We start from the raw sequence: 18,857 nt of genomic DNA on the forward strand, positions 1-18,857 counted from the left end.
TACTTTTGTGTCTGTTGCATTGTTGAAAACATCTAGAACAAAGTAGGAAATATTGTCTTGTTCTTTAAAGAGAATATCTTTAGAGCTTCATTACAATGTTGGATTTTTGGCTAAAATATTCTTCGTTATGTAAAGTACACATGTTCATACTATTTTTTAAGATTTAAAAAATTAGGTGTGGGCACTGAATTTTATCAAGTACGTTTTTAGAATCTATTGAAATTATTTTTTTCTCTTGATATATGTAACACATTAATATGGCACCTAATATTATGCCATTTTTATAGCTCTAATGGTTAGAGAACTTTTTCTTTACTCTTGTAGATATTCCTTCATATGCCTATTTGAAAATCTTTTTCATCAGCTTAGGATGTGAGCCTCTTTAATCTGCCACAAACAGGTGCATTTGGCAACTCAAGTTATATTTTCTTCTATCATACCTTTGAATTCACATCTGCATATCTTTATATATCCAAAAACAAGGTAAGCCTTTCAGAACATTCAAATTTCCTTTTACATATCTCACTAAGGTTATATAACTTTCTTTCTTTAGATTTCCATGTGTTATGTATTTTTCCCAGCTAAGAATTTGTGAAATAGTGTCTTCATTTCTATTCTTTTATGTTATCTTCTCTGCAGAAATATTTTTTCTCTTTACACTAGAAACTTCTTGGGTTTAACCTACATATTATTGATGAGATTTCTAAGCTGCTAACTTGCTCTCTATTGCTTCCAATATATACTTCATTTCTGATTTTATATTTTTCATTTTCTGGCAGCTTATCTTTAACTACTTCTCTTTCACCTCAAATTGTTCTCTCCTTATGATTTCCTATTTCTTTTCCTTAAGATTGCAAGGCAAATGCTTTGTACAATTTTCTTACGTTTCCTTTAATGAAACATTTTCTCATGAGCATTTTCTTCACTTGGGTCTTCAGGGTAACATCACCTTTCCTTTGTGCCATATGATTTTACAGGTACTTTTTATTTATCTTAGAACAAGAGGAGTTCTCCAGAGGAGAGGATTTAATATTTAACATAAACTGTTGTGAGATTGTTCTTACTCCTACACAGTGTACTGATAGAACGATTCTGCTTAATTGCTAGGTGGACCAAGTTAATGTTCACTCACTCTAACTTCCAGTAATCTAGCAAGTATTTTTCTACCAAGGCACTAGTAGGCTGAGATGTACTCTGATAACTTACTACTTGGTTCTCTGTCACTGTGAACCTATGATAGAGTACCAGAAGAATAATGTAATTTTAATATCTACAAATCAGAAGGTATTCCCCTCTCTCTACCCGTGTATAAGATTACCATGTGAACCATATAGATCTGCAATTCATTGAGCCACTGCTAGTCCATCCCTCTACTTCCTTTGGTATCTTTTCTGGGAGTTGCAGTCTCAGAATAAATATGAATAAATAATAATAGGGATTGATGAGAAGAGGAAAATACTCTGATTATCTTTAAGTCCTTCAACCATACAGTAGGAAGGAAACTATTCTAAAGTGCTATAGGTAAACATACCTCTCAGAGCCAAATGGCAGACAGCAAGGAAGTGAGAAAATGTCCTCCTATAGTAGAACTGTTCTCTTCAAAAAGGTAAAATTGCATATGCCACTGATTGTCTCAATTGAGAACTGAATTTGGAGTTAAGAAATGTCTCTCCCTTTTCTAATGTAAGTATGAATTTACAGCAACTTTTAGAACATAATCCCTTGGCATATAAAAACTACATATACTTACTATATTCATAAATGGCAGTCACTAATAAGTATTAAAAACATTAACCAAGTCATAAATTATCATCTTAAAATATGTAGCTTGTTTTTCCTCTGATGTTTTAATAAATCTGGTAATACCTAACATTTTTCTGTCTTCAGGAAGCTTCAGTTGATATGTTTATTTTAATCATCCATCCATCCAACTAAATAAGTCCCTATAATGTGTCAGCAGGTCTAATGTGTATTAGGATTACAAAGAGAAGAGAAGTTGATTAACCACCTAGGTTATTTTTTGAAAGTGGGGATGGCCATTTGGATTTCTTTACTGAGTTTTACTTTTTCACATACCATAAAATTCACTCTTTTTGGTGCATAGTTCTATGACCAAAACACAAAGTTGTGTAACCACCATGACAATCAAAAACACAAGTTCTATCACCACCCCGAAACTTCCTTATGCTCCCTCTTAATCATTTAGATTTGTACATATTGAGTCTGAGGTGTCTGAAAGACACCGTGATGAAAATGTTCAGTAAGAAGATTAAAAAATTGGGCCTTACACTATGGAGAAGTCTGTGCTGGAAATAAAAGCTTGGGAACTTCCCCAGAGATTAGGCTGAAGTTATGGGGCAGAGACTGCCTGAAGCACAAGTAAAATGAAGGCAGTGTGAGGATGGAACCGTTAGAAACATCAATATTTACATGGCAAATGGAAAAACAAGAATGCAATATTATAAAGGGGAAGACAAGAAGCTAAAACAAAAAAACAAAAACCTGTGAAAATGAAAACTGTCAATGGCTAGTGGCAAAACACACAGCAACATCAGGCTAACATAAGGACCAAAGAGCATTTTGGCAACTTAAAAGTTGTCACTAATTTTAGTAAGAGCAATTTCACTGGATTGATGGGTATAACAGTCTAAGTACAGTGCTTTGCAGTTGCTGGGAAACTCTGAACAAAAAGATTAGTTTAGAATAGCAGCGAACAGAAGAACATGACAACTCAAGGGAGAAAAGGCATTAATACCGTTACAAGTTGAGAAAAGGGAGATTTTGAGGACAGAGTCAGAAGGAAAAGCTGCAATTAAGAACATAAAGGATAAAATGTATTGCATAAAAATGAGGTACATCTCCTTCTAAGGTGGAGAGGCTCAGTATTAAAAACAAGCACAGGGCTCCTTGATATTTAACCCAAATGAATTGAAAACTTATGTCCATAGATAAATTTTCACACATATATTTATAGCAGCTTTATTCATAATTGCCAAAACTTGGAAGCAACCAAAATAATCCCTCAACAGGTGAACAGATAAAAAAACTGTGGTACATCCATACAATGGATTATTATTCAGTGATAAAGGGAAATGAGCTATCATGCACTTAAGACATGGAGGAAATTTAAATGCATTATTAAGTGAAATATGCCAATCTGAAAAGGCTTACATGCTGTATGATTCCCATGATAAAAACATTTTGGCAAAGGCAAAACTATGGAGACATTAAAAAGGTCAGTGGTTGCTAGGGGTTCAGGGGTAGGAGGGAGGGATGACTAGGTGGAGAACAGGATAATTTTAGGAGTGAAACTGTTCTGATATTGTAATGGTGGATACCTGTTGCATCAGTATACATTTCTCAAACCCACAGAATGTACAACACAAAGACTGAGCCTAGATGCAAACTACGAACTACAGTTAATAATGTATCAATTATCAATACTGGCTCATCAACTGCACCAGATATATCAAGATAATGCAAGATGTTAATAAGAGGACAACTGTGTGTGATGGGTTATCTAGAAACTCTCTGTACTTGTCCACTCAACTTTTCAGTAAATCTAAAACTTCCCTTAAAAAACCAAAGGTAAGCATAAAAGTGTAGGATAGAGAAGAGAGTTAAGATACTTTCCATGTGCTGGACTTTTATTTGGAGTGGCTATGAGTGGGTGGTTGTTGTTTAGTCACTAAGTCATGTCTGACTCTTTTGCAACCCCCATGGACTGTAGCCCGTCAGGCTCCTCTGTCCATGGGATTACCTAGGCAAGAATACTGGAGTGGGTTGCCATTCCCTTCTCCAAAGGATCTTCCAAACCCAGGGATTGACCTGCATCTCCTGCATTGCAGGCGGGTTCTTTACCACTGAGCCACCAGGGAAGCCCCTATGAGTAGGTATCTCTCAGTATATGTTCTATCACATCCTAGATACTAATATCCAGAATGATTGGACACATCCTAACTGACTTTCTCTGAGATTCAAATGTCCTGATGGCATGTGAACCAGTGCTTACTGATATAAGGAAAACAGTCATTAATTTTCAACATACAGATGCCTATGACTATCACTGGCATCTCTGTACCTGATTTATTTGATTTTCTTGAAATTTAATTCATACCTCAATCTACTATTTTATTTAAATCACAGTATCTAAATTGAATCATACTGTACTTAACTTTAGTAAACATGCCTTTTAAATGCCTTTTGGAAATGTGCATTTTTGAAGGGGAAAAAAAAAGTTTTCATCCAACATCCTGTTTCTACCACAGTTGTAAAACATCATAAAAACAGTCTTTAAATTTATGTACAATTATAGGGATCAGAACAATAATATACACATTTAAAGACACCCTAATATTTTAGGGTCCTATTGTTTATTATATGTAAATATAAATGATTTTAATTTCCTGACAGGTTTCACTGCATAACACTTCAAAAGTCCAGATAACACCAGTGGTTCTCAAAGTGTGGTCTACAGACCCCTGTAAGTCTCCAAGTCTATTTAAGGGGATTGGTGAAGTCAAAGCTGTAATATTAAGATAATTATCTGTTGCTTTTGCCATTGTCACTGATGGTGCAAAAGTAACTACGGATAGGGTAGCTGGCCCCTTAACATGAATCACGGCTGTGGAATCAAACTACTAGTAATCACTATAGTCATCATTTCTATGCATTCAGTAAAAAAGCTACTTTCATTTAAAATGTCCTTGATGAAGCAGTAAAAATTACCATTTCTATTAAGTCATGAATCTGAGTATACCTCTTTTAAAACTAAGTTGGGAGCCTCATTTTTCAGGTTTATTTGAAATACCAAGTTTACCTGAAAGAACCGTTGACCAACTATGGTTATTCAGGCATCTGCCAAATATTTTATCAAAAATGAACAAAGAGAATCTGTCATTTCAAGAACTCACAGTGTTTGTTACTGAAGATAAAAACTGGTATTTGAGCAGAAATCAGAATTTTGAAAAACTTGTATTTGCTACTATGAGCTTGACAATTTCCCAATACCTAAAGAATTTTTTGATGATACTGGTGGTGATATTAATGAATGTGATTTTTAAAATATTATATAGTGAAATGTGTCAAAATATGGAAGATTCACTCATAGCTCAGACAGTAAAGAATTTGCCTGCCATGCAGGAGACCCAGGTTTGATTCCTGGTTTGGGAAGATCCCCTGGAGAAGGAAATGGCAACCCACTCCAGTATTCTTGCCTGGAGAATCCCATGGACAGAGGAGCCTGGTGGGCTAAAGTCCATGGGGTTGCAAGAGTCAGACACGACTGAGAGACTAAAGAGAGAAAGAGATATAATCAGTATATAGACTTCCCTGGTGGCTCAGACGGTAAAGCATCTGCCTATAATGCAGGAGACCCGGGTTTTATCCCTGCATCGGGAAGATCCTCTGGAGAAGGAAATGGCAACCCACTCTAGTACTCCTGGCTGGAAAATCCCATGGATGGAGGAACCTGGCGAGCTACAGTCCATGTAGCGCTTTGTCCAAGTCACAAACAGTTGGACAGGACTGAGCGACTTCACTTTCACATAACCAGTGAAGCAATATTTTCCAAACAACCAACGCATGATGTTACAAAATCATGAATAGGTAAAAGATCCATTCAAATTGAAAGACGTATTAATGGAGTGACATGTAAGTACTAAAAGTTCATTTATATGCTTTCAGACTCCAAACTGCAACTAATCTTTAAGAAACTTAAGAACAAGTTCTTTAAGAAACCTGTTGAATTTTGGTGCAGTGTCAGTGAGAATATTCACAATTTTGAAAATGCTTTAAAAACAACCCTCCTTTTTCCAGCTATCTACTTCTACGAAACAAAATTGCTTTCATCTAATTTAATGTCAATACAGACTGAATGCAAAAGCAGATACAAGAATCCAGCTGCCCTGTACTAGGCTAGATATTAAATATAAATGTAAAACAATGCCATTCTTCTCATTTTTTTGGAAAAGTTATTTTTTCATGAAAGTGTTATCTATATTAACACGTAATGAGCTTATCACACAAGAATTTTAAGTCATTTAATTAATAAACATATTTTAAATTTCTATTATATTTCTACCATGGTAGATGTTGATAGATACAACCCACAAAAACAAAAGCTCTTTAGGGTTCTCTATTATTTCTAAGAGTTTAAAGAGTTTTCACAAACCACTGGAATAAACTATTATTAGACAGACAAAGTTACCTGAAAATGAAACCATAGTTCCTAATCAAAGATTTAGAATATGATAGTAAAAGGCTGATTCAATACTCGACATAATATAATAATTACAATAAGTGATAAAACATCTCTTGATATTTAACTTACAAAAAGAATTCTGTTTTATTGATTTCCGTTGTGATGTAGTCAACTGTTCTCCTTGTTGGCTTTTATTCTCTTCATCACCTTCCTCATCTTGTACTACAAAGCCATCAATAATATAATGATCTCCATCTTCATCAATGATTTCATCTTCATCAAATTCATAATCATCGTCTTCTTCCTCTTCCTCCTCAACATCATTTTCATCACTGCTGGGGGAGGATTTCTTTTCAGAGTCCTAATTAAATTAAAACATATCTTTTAATAAAGTGTACCTTTAAAATTGTCACTATGGATGTGAAATTAAAAGATCAAATCTGAAACAAAAAATGATCTGGAGAAAATTTAATACTTTAAGGTTGAAAAAAATCTTGTCATGTTAGATGTTGAACTTTTGAAATTAGGAAAAAGATAACATACCCTGGTAAGTGATAAAATGTTTAAAATGGACATTAAGGTTATAAGTAGAAATAAAAAATGAGAAAAGTCAGACAAAATCTTTAAATTTTTAAAAAGAACAAAGGAATGAGGCTCATAATAATATATTATTAATGCAATACTGCAATCAAACATGCCCAAGGATACTTGACTAAAAAATAAATTCTAGAATTATTGCAAAAGAGAAGACTCAGCACTTTAATTCTTATAAAAGTTAAATAATTTAAATAAGTATTTAAAAACAGTAAGAAAACCAATAAAATATCACACACCTCAAAATCTCTACTACTATTATGTCTCTGACGAGATCTCTGTTTTGAGAGTTCTTCCAGTTTCTGCAGCTGTTCTCGCCTTCTTGTGGCTGAAGTTTTTTCAGGATTTTTTTGCTCCATCTCCACTGAAGAACATTCATCTTCGACCACTCTACGTGGACGTTTAACACCCACTTTCCTAACTAGGATATCACTGTCGTCACTCTCATCACTGTCACACATCACAGAGGAGATCCTTTTTCTCTTCCCTCGCTTGATGTGTTCTTCTTCTAAATCCTCCTCTGTTATTTGTCCAGTGTGTTTGTTGAGATCACCCTCCTCTTGACCTGGACCCTTTTCATGATCTGCTAAGTCAATACTACCATGTTTAGTTTTGTTCTTTTCTTCTTCGTATGTTGAACTATTGTCAGTGTTAATGAGATGCTTACTACTGTTTCCTTCACCTTCAACGTTAATTAACTTAAGCTCTCTTTCATCTTCTGGCTTCTCAATGCAATCAGGCCCCTTGTTACTATCAGGATCTTCGTCACTGTCAACACTTTCATTACTGTCAACACCTTCATCACTCTCAAGCTCGTCACCACTCTCACATAACTGCAAGAGACTATTTCTTTTAGTCCGCCTCCAATCGACTCGAGATTTCTGTTCATGCCCTTGTGTTTTAGAATTTTTCCTTGTTTCATGTCTTCTAACATGTACCATTTTCACTTAAGCTTCTACAAAATAAAGTTATTAGGAATATCATAATGACAATCAGATTACAACAACGAACGCATTTATGGTACAAACTATATTTATTTGACGTTATTAAATGGTTCACAAAGGTAAAATCACATGAAATAACTGAGGGAAGATGGCAGAATACTTATTCAACAAATAATTTATTGAACATCTATGAAAGCATCATATGAACATCTGTTCTGAATTATGCTATATATATTTTAAGGAAAGAGGGTTATACAAAAATCATGGTTTTGTTCTTCAATTATTATCCATGTGTAGAACTAAAACACTGAAACATAATAATTAAGAAAAATACAAGGTAGAATTCATTTAGTACAAAATTAGTGATAAAAAGTAACTGCAATGAAAGTGTAAAGATGCAGGAAGATCTGAACAGCAAGTATTTCACTGAAGATTTTGTTGAACAGCTATGACTTGATACACCTCTGAAGAAATGATTAAATCTGAACAGAGAGAAGGAAAGAAAAAGGGATTTCAGTCAGGAAAAAATGATAAAGTCAAAATTTTGGCACTGAGAACAAACACGTTTAGTAAATAAGTATGACCAAGAAGACACGAAAAAAGGCTTTATGCTGGAAAAAAAGGGACTGATATAGAAAAGTAGGGTGGCATTACAGAACGATTCCTCCCATAAGCAAAGAAGGATTCTGAACAGAGAAATGAATTATATCACAAAAGATTAATCATATTTATGAAGAAAGTTGTAGAGTAGTAACAGACAAAAAAAGTTAATGATGCAAAGCTAAGCAATAACTTATCTACTAAGATTTCAGCCTTTATATACTTCAGTAAAATGGTAATGGCTTAAAACGTTAAAAACTAAAGGTACAACCTAATCCAATAGAAAACTTATTAACAATCCAATAGCATAGATGAAAAAACAGTTGAATGGCGACACAGAGCACAGTATTTGGAAGGAAAACAAATGCTCTAAGTTCCTGATTCAGAAAAGGGTGAAACAAAGTGAAAGTGTTAGTAACTCAGTTGTGTCCGACTTTTTGTGACCCTATGGACTACCGCCCGCCAGGCTCCTCTGTCCATGGGCTTCTCCAGGCAAGAATACTGGAGTCAGATGCCATTCCCTTCTCCAGGGGAATCTTCCCAACCCAGGGATCGAACTTGGGTCTCCTGCGTTGCAGGCAGTCTTTAACACTGAGTCAGCAGGAGCACCATCAAAATCATCCACAAGTATAAAGGAACAATTAGAGACAAGATAACTAGAAAAACAGTAACATATATATACACATATACACTTATACTTCTATGACTGCTAAGGAAAAGAGAAATATGATCACAATGCAATGAGATGACCTCAAAATACTCATGTAAGAACATACGTATTTAACTGAGTGCCATCTCCTTTAAATAAATCACTTTTGAGGTTGTATTGTTTCAATATTTCTACCATGGCACAGAAGATTTTGGAGATTTTCTAAAAACCATAGTTTCAAAAAATATGAAAATACTTACACTTCATTTTTTATACCAAAGAGAGGTTTAAATATTCACTTTATTCACTTGTCCTAGTCAGAAGGGACTGTTACCAGCTTCCAGAAATAAAATCCAATTTGAAAAGATGAAGACTAACTACTATTAAAGATATTTTTTAAATGTGCTACAAACTGACAGTAATTCCAAAACTAGAATGTCACATCTTTTTTTAGCAATGGAAGTGTTACTGAACCAAGTTTATGGCTCCCCAAGATGATTACTTTTTTTTGGTGGGGGAGAGATATCACCTATTTGATTGTACAGATTCTGTTATGTTTATAAGACAATGTAACTGCTTCTATAATGGTAACAACTCGTACAAAATAAGAACAACAGTTGCTAAGACTATACAAAAGAAATTATAATGTAGGCAATCTTATGACAGTAACTGCTACAAAATACATTCGGCATTGTAACAGTAATCGAACAAATCCTAGTCCATAGACCCAATATTCTGCTCTTTGAAATTACAGTCAGATTGCATCTTACAGAAGATCTGTATTAATATCAGCAAAGAATAAAACTGTACTCTTTTTTTTAAAGATCTCTATATTGCTTTTCAAAGTATGGATTTTTGTACACTATAGTGCTTCAAAATATGTCCATCCAGTTTCTCTTTCAAGTTTTAAACAGATTACTGTTTCTTTTTATTAAGCACTAGGTAAATTATGTAGGTTGTATTTTGAAGCCATGTAGTACAAAGAAGTTGGAGAAGGCAATGGCAACCCACTCCAGTACTCTTGTCTAAAAAATCTCATGGGCAGAGGAGCCTGGTAAGCTGCAGTCCATGGGGTCAGGAAGAGTCACAGGATTGAGCAACTTCACTTTCACTTCTCCCTTTCATGCACTGGAGAAGGAAATGGCAACTCACTCCAGGGTTCTTGCCTGGAGAACCCCAGGGACAGGGGAGCCTGGTGGACTGCCGTCTATGGGGTCACACAGAGTCGGACACGACTGAAGTGACTTAGCAGCAGCAGCAGTACAAAGAAGTATTTTTAAAGCACATATAGTTATAAATTTGCACAAGCTAACTGTATATGTACTTTTCACTGTAACAAGAAGGTAAGGCTGTTTTATAAAAATCTCTCTGATTTGGGAGAAATAATGGAAAAAAAGTTTATGAAAACCAAAGACAAATATGGCCTCAGCAGATACACAAAGAATGGGCAGTAGGAACACTAAAGTAAAAGATCATTTTTATTAGTACTCAAAGCAGTTTCATACACACTGGATGTTTATCTTACAAAACTGTACCATGTGCAAAACAGCTATTTATCATATCAAGAGGTGACTCTTGATGGCAGAAACAACTAAGAAAGTCACACTATACAAATACCTGTGACTGCCACAGAGTTAAGCTATTAAAACACCCTTTATGTATAGCAATTTTCAGTGCATTTTCAGATATATTTTAAAGTCCTGACAATGATCCTAGAAGGAAGATACTATCTATCTTCAATTATAAAAGTCAAAGCCAAGGACGTAGATTTTAAATGACTTACCAAAGATCACACAGCTCGTTAGTGACCGAACAGGGATTAGAAACCAGGTCTTCTGATTCCCAGTCCAGCGTTACACAATGACTGCTGCCAATATTATATGTGTACAAAGTAGGAAAAGTTATGCTTTCAAAAAGTCATTACTGTATCTCTCATTCACACTAAATTTTAGTTTCAGAAAATAATCATTAAAATAGTCTTAGTAAGTTTACAAACATGCTTTTTAAATTATGTAACTGAGCACAGGAGTTAGGCCAGAAACTATAAATTATTTATCCAAAACGCAAAACAAGAATGTGCAACAGAGATGAAAATTTGAAGGCTTCCCTCTACCACCATACTGATGACACTGATCACAAAATTTAAGGGATTCCCCATTGAATCCAAATGTAAAGATTCCAAAGAAAGGTAGTCTCTGGTGAGAAAAAAATTGATTTTGGAAAACTTCAGTGTTGAATATTGAGGAGGCAAACTTTATATAAACAAATAAAATTTCATTTGGCCAAGTGCCAAATTTCCAGGGCCTCTTTCCTATTTCAAAACTGCTGTTTAATGTCAATAATGTCCCAAATTCTGTCACTGAAAAAGATAATTTGATTATGGCTGGCTCTTTTTTTAAATTGTGGATACTTTTACTTTGTGAGCTGAGGAGAGAAGAAGGATGACAGAGGGAAAAGGTGAGTGAACTGAACTTGAGGAGACAAATGAAAGGTTGATGGTAAAACATCTCTTGAGCATTAGAATTCACTCAGAAAACAGTCCAGGCAAATGGATGTAATTTCTATATAGGCTGAGTATACACTCAATTTCTTGAAATCAATGTTTAAGCAAAATTTTAATAATACCTTACCTTTTAGGCAAAGAGAAGAACAGAGGCTCCAAACAGAAAGCATTAAATAAGTCAATGAAGATGATCAGTACTATCGCATCTTTGTGCTTCATGGTTAAAATCACTTAAGATGCACATACTATCTTGTCTGCCAAAGAATGTCAGGGCGATAACCCATAAGCCTTATTCTCTTTCTCTAACACAGGGGTAACTAAAGGGGGTACTTTGATGCTACCTGAACTTCTCATCAGAAGAAATATCCTTTATTCTAGATTGAGATTAATTTATCAAAAAAAGATTCATTCTAAGAATCACCCACTTGCCCTATGAACAATGTAGGTGATAGTTTAAAAATTAAAAATTTGAAGGGCAGTGGAACTCCCACCATTACCTGAAATTCTACCAGAAGGGATGCGCCCTATCTGAAAAACATCACCCCTCCTTAAGGTTTCCTTTTGTATGACAGTTTGGACAGGAAACCGTAACAAACCAAAGCACTGAATGCATATACTATGTGCTAGCACCAATTCGGAGCTGTGGCGTTTCTCAAGAATTTAACGACACCGTCTCTGCTCCCACGGAGCTCACAGTCTGATGAAAGGAGCATCTAAACAAACCAGAGTAATACATGATTTAAGGACTACAGAATATGATTCCTTTTTTTTTTTTTTGCTTTTACCGTATTGCTGGGAACAAATGTATCATAGTTCTTCCACTAAAACAGGGCAGCACTACATGACAGAAGTAGGAAAATAGCAAGAAATATATAGAAAAAGCCAATGTCCCCCACTGAGGCTCACGGTTCAGTATTCCACAATTTCGCATACAGTGAATCCTGCCAGCATTCACCGAAGTCTATAACCCTGAAGACGGTTCGCTAAATAGAGTGGGGCTGAGGAAGGAACAGAGCCTCTCGGAGTTAACACCAGAGCACAACACCAGATACTCTGGTTGTATCTCGTGATACAAACCTGGCTCCTCCGCGGGGCACAGACGCCTGGCGCAGCAAGCCCGCCCGCCCGCCACTCGCCACCTGATGGGAAGGGCGCCGCAGCTGGGACGCGGGACCCTCCGACACGGCTTGGCGAGAACCCGCGCGGAACGTCACAGACACCCAGAGCTTACAGGAGCTCGACCCCCAGAAACGAGAATCTGGAAACACCAGAGAGGTGCGCGAAGTCACCCACCGCGTCCCGCCCATCCGGCCGGCCCACTTCCCCTTCGCGGAAGGAGCGGGCGACCAGCCCGCCGCAACCCCCGCGGCGCGCGCGAGGTGCGAAGCGCAGGGCGGGGAGCAGTCCCGCCCACCCCGAGAGCGCCCGCGGGAACGTTTCCCGCCTGCAGGCTGCGAGGCGCGGCTTCCCCCGCCCCTTGAACAAACCGTCAGCAGTAGAAGCGAAAGCGAGTCCCCGCCCCAAGGGAGCCCGCGCCGCCCCCGCGCTCTCACCTTTCAAACCTCCCCAACCTCCGCCTCCGCCTCCGCCCAGGTACCCAAGTCCGGACAGGCGACGTTCCTCCTCCTTCCGGGAGCCAAGGGAAGTCCCGCCTCTGGGCGGGGAGAGGGGCGGGGTCGCGTGGCGGGAGGGGGCGTCTTCCGGGAGCGTGCGCTAGTGGGAGGAGCGGCTGCCGCGCGTTAGGCAGGGCGCCGCCGAGGGGTGCTGGTTTCGACTGAGGTTGGGAGAGGGTCTCGGCGGGCTTGTGAGGGGCCGGGAGGACTGTGCAGACTAAGTAAGCCCGACGCGGGGAAGTGGGGCTTGCTGTGGAAAGGTCTGGTTGCTGGGGAAGGAATCCAGCGTCACGTCCCTCTGGGGAAGGGGGCCAGTCCCCGACTCCTTGACTCTTCCGCTCTCGGCGGTAACTTTGGGGTGTGGCAGGGGTTAGTGACGGCTGTTGACCCGCGATCTGGGCCTGAAGGAGGTTTGTGGTCGCGATGGGGAGATAGTCTTTCTCGAGGCCTCTGGGGGAATAAAACAAATGTTTGTAATCCGGATTATCCGCGGTGACTTGGGCCTCCTCTGCTGCCCAAGTAAAGTTAAAGGCCTGAGCCCTGAAACTTCCGCCGGCCAAGCCCAGCTAGGGACGGGGTCGGGGCCACCGGGTTCCCTGTGAGGTTGAAAGAGTGAGTGTGTAAGGCTGTGTTAAAGTGAGTCAGAGTAGGTAGAATTTTGTGGGTTGCTTCCGTGTGAGTGTGGGAACTGAGTCCCACAGCTTCATCATGTCAGGGAAACGGAAGCGTGTGGTGTTGACCATTAAAGATAAGCTTGATATAATAAAGAAACTTGAAGATGGAGGTTCTTCCAAACAACTGGCAGTGATTTATGGAATTGGTGAAACGACCGTTCGAGATATAAGGAAAAATAAGGAAAAGATCATAACTTACGCAAGCAGTTCAGACTCCACAAGTCTTCTGGCTAAGAGGAAATCTATGAAACCATCCATGTATGAGGAACTGGACAAAGCGATGCTAGAATGGTTCAACCAGCAAAGAGCAAAAGGGAATCCCGTGTCTGGACCAATTTGTGCAAAAAGGGCAGAATTCTTCTTTTATGCTTTGGGAATGGATGGTGATTTTAACCCCTCTGCTGGTTGGTTAACTCGTTTTAAGCAGCGGCACAGCATTAGAGAGATCAATATTAGAAACGAAAGATTAAGTGGAGATGAGACTGCTGTGGAGGATTTTTGCAGCAACTTTCGAGACTATATTGAACGAGAGAATTTGCAGCCCGAGCAAATCTACAATGCAGATGAAACTGGACTGTTTTGGAAATGCCTGCCTTCCAGGACTTCGGTAATCAGAGGTAAATGCACAGTCCCTGGGCACAAGTCAATGGAAGAAAGAGTCACTATCATGTGTTGTGCCAATGCAACAGGTTTACACAAACTTAAGCTTTGTGTTGTGGGGAAAGCAAAGAAACCTCGCTCCTTCAAGTCAACTGACACCTCAAACCTGCCAGTCTCTTATTTCAGCCAAAAAGGCGCATGGATGGATCTTTCCATTTTCCGACAGTGGTTTGATAAGATCTTTGTGCCCCAAGTTCGAGAGCACTTAAGATCCAAAGGGTTGCAAGAAAAGGCTGTACTCTTGTTGGATAATTCACCAACACATCCAAATGAAAACGTCCTCAGGTCAGATGATGGCCAAATATTTGCTAAATATTTACCACCTAATGTGGCTTCGTTGATTCAGCCCTTGAATCAGGGAGTCATAGCTACAATGAAGAGAAACTACCGAGCACGTCTTCTCCAGAACAACTTGGAAGAAGGCAATGACCTGAGATCATTCTGGAAGAAGCTAACTCTACTAGATGCACTTTATGAAATAGCAATGGCATGGAATTTAGTAAAGCCAGTTACCATCAGCAGAGCATGGAAGAAGATTCTCCCTACCATAGAGGAGAAAGAAGGCCTGGACTTTGATGAAGAAGATATCTCAGTGGCTGCCATCGCTACCATTTTACAACACACCAAAGGATTGGAAAATGTGCCTACTGAGAACATTGAAAAATGGCTTGAAGTGGACAGTACTGAACCAGGCTATGAAGTCTTAACTGACAGCGAAATCATCAAAAGAGCACAAGGTCACACAGATGAATCCAGTGAAAATGAGGAAGAGGAAATAGAACTGATTCCAGAGAAACATATTAATCATGCAGCTGCTCTTCAATGGACTGAAAATTTATTGGATTATCTAGAACAACAAGGTGATATGATTCTGCCTGATAGACTGGTGATTCGTAAACTTCGAGCCACCATCAGAAATAAACAAAAGATGGCAAACTCAAGTCAGTAATGGCGTATCAGTGTTAGTATTGTTTTGGTAATTGTGTAACTCTTGACTTCTTTGCAGTATGGCTTTTCTTGGTGTTCTGAGTTCTCAGACACAGCCCTGTGAAATATAGATATCTGAAGCAGTTTAAGGATTATGTGTTTTGTAGCATCTGTCCCTTTATTTGTGTAATCAGAAGCTGATTCTGTATAGGTGTAAGTTACATACGCATATGTATTCACTTTCATAGATCTACAATTATCCCTTCCATTACAGTGGTATTCCATAAATTTTCTAGCAGAAGTTACAGGTAACAGTGAACAGGTAGAGCACTTTCCTGGAATCTTTTATTTGTTGTGTGAGGGCAGCCACAGTAATCTTTTATTGTGCTAACCATCTTAAGTGATTATTTGTATATTTGTATACAATGATGGAATGAGTGATCTATAATAATTCAAAATGAGAAAACTGATCTGTGAATTAATAAAATAACTTGCTTTTCTTTGTTTTAGAGGGAAGATTTCTCTGGAAATGAAATAAATATAGGAAGTGGTTGCTAACTTTGAAAGCTAGAAAACTTAGCAAACTATTGGAAAGCTGATATTCTGACTTATTCATTTGTAGAAACAGGGAGGAGAAAATTTGGGGAACTTTAGGTTATTTATAAAAAGGGAATAAATAGACTTGTTTTAATTGGATCTTATTATATTATTAATTGGATAACAGTATAGGTCTAGTATTTATTCATCTAATTATAGTACAGGTTTTGTAAAGTTACCTATGGTGATGTGAGCACCCACCTATATGTGAGGGAATATTTTGGGTATTTGTAAGTTTTTTTTTCTTTTTTACTATATACTTGAAGTGTTATAATTTGAAAAGTTTGGTGATAATTTCTCCTTTATGTGAAAAGAATGAAAAAGAGTTTTTAATAAGCCATAAATTATGATCTGTTATGAGGAAAGCTGAAATAATTATGGAAAGTGACAGATTCTAAGGAATTTCATCACAATTATTTTAACATTTGTAAAATGGTATTTCATTTGTCAGAATTTTGATACTTGTTTAACAATGTAGGTTTACTCAAGGCATTGAAAAGACTTTGCCTATATAAATATTAATTTCATTTGTAATTTAAAAGTTTTGGCCCTAAATTTTAAAAAAGTCATTTTTGAAATGTTTAAACTTTTTCACTGAAACACTTGCATTTTGTAGTGACTTTCTAAAGCTTTCTAAAGTGAATTCTAAAGTTTCAGAAATATTTGTAGCTTTCCATAATTTCTGTTCTCTTTATGATGTATGTTCAGATTTTTAAAAAAGACTTACCTGTGTCAACAACTGTTTAAAATTGTTTGTTTCATGAATTGCCTCGAAGAGAAAGCGTCAGAAATTAGCATACATATTGAATCAGATAATTACATGTTCTGGTGTAAATTAAATTGTATATAAAAGTATTTTTCATTTTTCTAAAATGAAAATATGTACTAAAAATATTGGAATTTCTGTATTTGCTCAGTTTTTAAATTAACCTTGTCAGTGAAATTCAGCTGTATCATTGCCACCTAGTGGTAAAGTCAACATGACTGTTAAGCTGTGTGGTTTTAAACTTTAATATCTAGTAAAAGATTCACTGTGTTGTGGCCTTGAGTATGAATCTTGTGACTCTTTCTCTATCCTGTGAGAAACCACTCTTCATTCATAGGCTTATAGCTATTTGCTTGTTTCTGTAAACTGTCAACAATGGTAGATAAAAAGTTCTGTTTTAGACTCTTCTTAAACATAATTATAAAAGCTGCCAATTCCTGAATACCATGTTATGTTCTAAGCAGTGTATTTCTATCACTAACCCCCAAATTATGAATTAGGTGGAAATACTGATGCTCAGTTTATACTTTTAATTGCTTAAGATCACTTGGCTACAGGTAAGAATTTAAATTATAAATTATCCATAGGGTCTCAATCTCACTAGTCTTATGAGGTTTTCCATTGGTGAGCCTTGATCAATTGCATTACAGAGTTTCTCTAATCCCACATTCATAATAGCCAAGGACTTTGTGAGAGTAGGATTACCTGCAGGGGATAATGCAGAAATTAAGAAACTTCCTTTATGAGAGATTTGGGCTTTTGTGGGGTAAATGGGAGAAGGGAGTGGAATTCCTTGCTGTATTTAAAGGGGAAGAGTGGTTCATGTCCTACAGATCTTGAAATCAAGGTAGAAAAATAATGTATTTGAAAAGAACAAAGCCATCTGGTCTAATTATAAGCATTTAAAACAACCAGTATAATGTGATAAGAATTATGTAAGGAAACCATTATGATTTAGTTTGCTTATTAATTCCTTCAGTGGCTTCTGCTCTTTATACCCTCTATATTATAAGGTTTTGGTTTTTACTACTCCTGAGTGACTTCATCCTTTTCCATTACCTCCTTGCTTAAGATCCCAAATTTGCTTCCAGTCACCCAGTCGTCAGAAGTCTAAATTTGTGTCTTCAGTTGAGAAGCAGTATTCCAGTCTGGAAGGGAAATTTAAACTGTTGCACTGAGATTCTTTAGAGAGAGGAAAGAGTACACTCTGCTTATTAACTTCCTTGTATCAGAAATGATACACATTATTTCTGTTCACGTTCTAATGATAAGCACTCATCATCTGGCCCTACCTTGATGCAGGGGGTGCTCTAGAACAACTCCCTAAGAGGCAGGTGCTTCCTAATATATGCCTGGATTCTTGCATTAGGTCTCCTGGTTTGTTATATCCAGATTCCTGGTCCCAGCTCTCATAGCCTCATTATATAGAATACAATTTTCTCACACATAGTTTATGGTCCTCCAAAAGTTTACCTTCCTGTTTTGAGGATAGCTATGCCACTGCTGCTGCTAAGTGGCTTCAGTTGTGTCCGACTCTGTGCGATCCCATAGATGGCAGCCCAACAAGCTCCTCTGTCCCTGGGATCCTCCAGGTAAGAATACTGGAGTGGGTTGCCATTTCCTTCTCTGAGGATAGCTCTACTTGGTTCCTTTCAAGGTATATACATATTTATCTATTATTTATATATTTGATGTAAGATAAGAATGAAGCAGCTGCTGTCTCTGTTTATCTTGATATCAGAAGTCCTAGCCATGTGATATTGGACAAGTCTCTAAATCTCTGAGTCTTATTTTTAAGATGGAATAATATTACAGATTGTTAAGATTAAATAAAATAATGTACAATACTGTGTGAACTAATATGTTAGTTTTTATATTATTAATAGGAAAGATTAAAGGACTAGTTCAGTCGATGAATCATGACCGACTCTGAGACCCCCATGGACTGTAGAACGCCAGACTCCTCTGTCCTCCACTATCTCCTGGAATTTGCTCAAACTCATGTTCATTGAGTCAGTGAAGCTATCTAACCTCATCCTCTGCTGCCATCCTCTCCTTTTGCCTTCAATCTTTCCCAGCATCAGGGTCTTTTCCAATGAGTTGGCTCCGTGCATCAGGTGGCCAAAAT

The 18,857-nt window shown here is 37.5% G+C and overlaps 2 protein-coding genes across 7 annotated transcripts in view; one reads left to right on the forward strand and one right to left on the reverse strand.

Moving 5' to 3' along the window:
* Positions 1-13,119, reverse strand: part of CCDC82 (coiled-coil domain containing 82) — a 33,279-nt gene extending 20,160 nt beyond the window's left edge. The window contains exons 1-5 of one of the 6 annotated variants that reach the window (XM_005899503.3): positions 13,046-13,115; positions 12,570-12,750; positions 10,773-10,856; positions 7,036-7,751; positions 6,332-6,563 (exon numbers count right to left, since the gene is read on the reverse strand). In XM_005899503.3, the coding sequence (XP_005899565.1) occupies positions 6,332-6,563; positions 7,036-7,737 (934 nt within the window). In that variant the 5' untranslated portion in view covers positions 7,738-7,751; positions 10,773-10,856; positions 12,570-12,750; positions 13,046-13,115. Of the gene's footprint in view, positions 1-6,331; positions 6,564-7,035; positions 7,752-10,772; positions 10,857-12,569; positions 12,960-13,045 lie in introns of those variants that run through there. The other 5 variants (XM_070384311.1, XM_070384308.1, XM_070384310.1 and 2 more) reach the window with 5 other exon arrangements.
* Positions 13,120-13,221: 102 nt separating this feature from the next.
* JRKL (JRK like) lies at positions 13,222-17,006 on the forward strand. Its single transcript, XM_005899504.3, has one exon. The coding sequence runs from the start codon at positions 13,814-13,816 to the stop codon at positions 15,386-15,388; it is 1,575 nt and encodes a 524-aa protein (XP_005899566.1). The 5' UTR covers positions 13,222-13,813; the 3' UTR covers positions 15,389-17,006.
* The last annotated feature ends 1,851 nt before the right edge of the window (positions 17,007-18,857 follow it).

Source organism: Bos mutus, chromosome 15 (genome assembly GCF_027580195.1).
Source record: "Bos mutus isolate GX-2022 chromosome 15, NWIPB_WYAK_1.1, whole genome shotgun sequence".
Lineage (NCBI taxonomy): Eukaryota > Metazoa > Chordata > Mammalia > Artiodactyla > Bovidae > Bos > Bos mutus.

Bases quoted from the DNA above. Each gene is read 5' to 3' on its own strand.
- JRKL (XM_005899504.3), top strand. From the start codon at position 13,814: ATGTCAGGGAAACGGAAGCGTGTGGTGTTGACCATTAAAGATAAGCTT.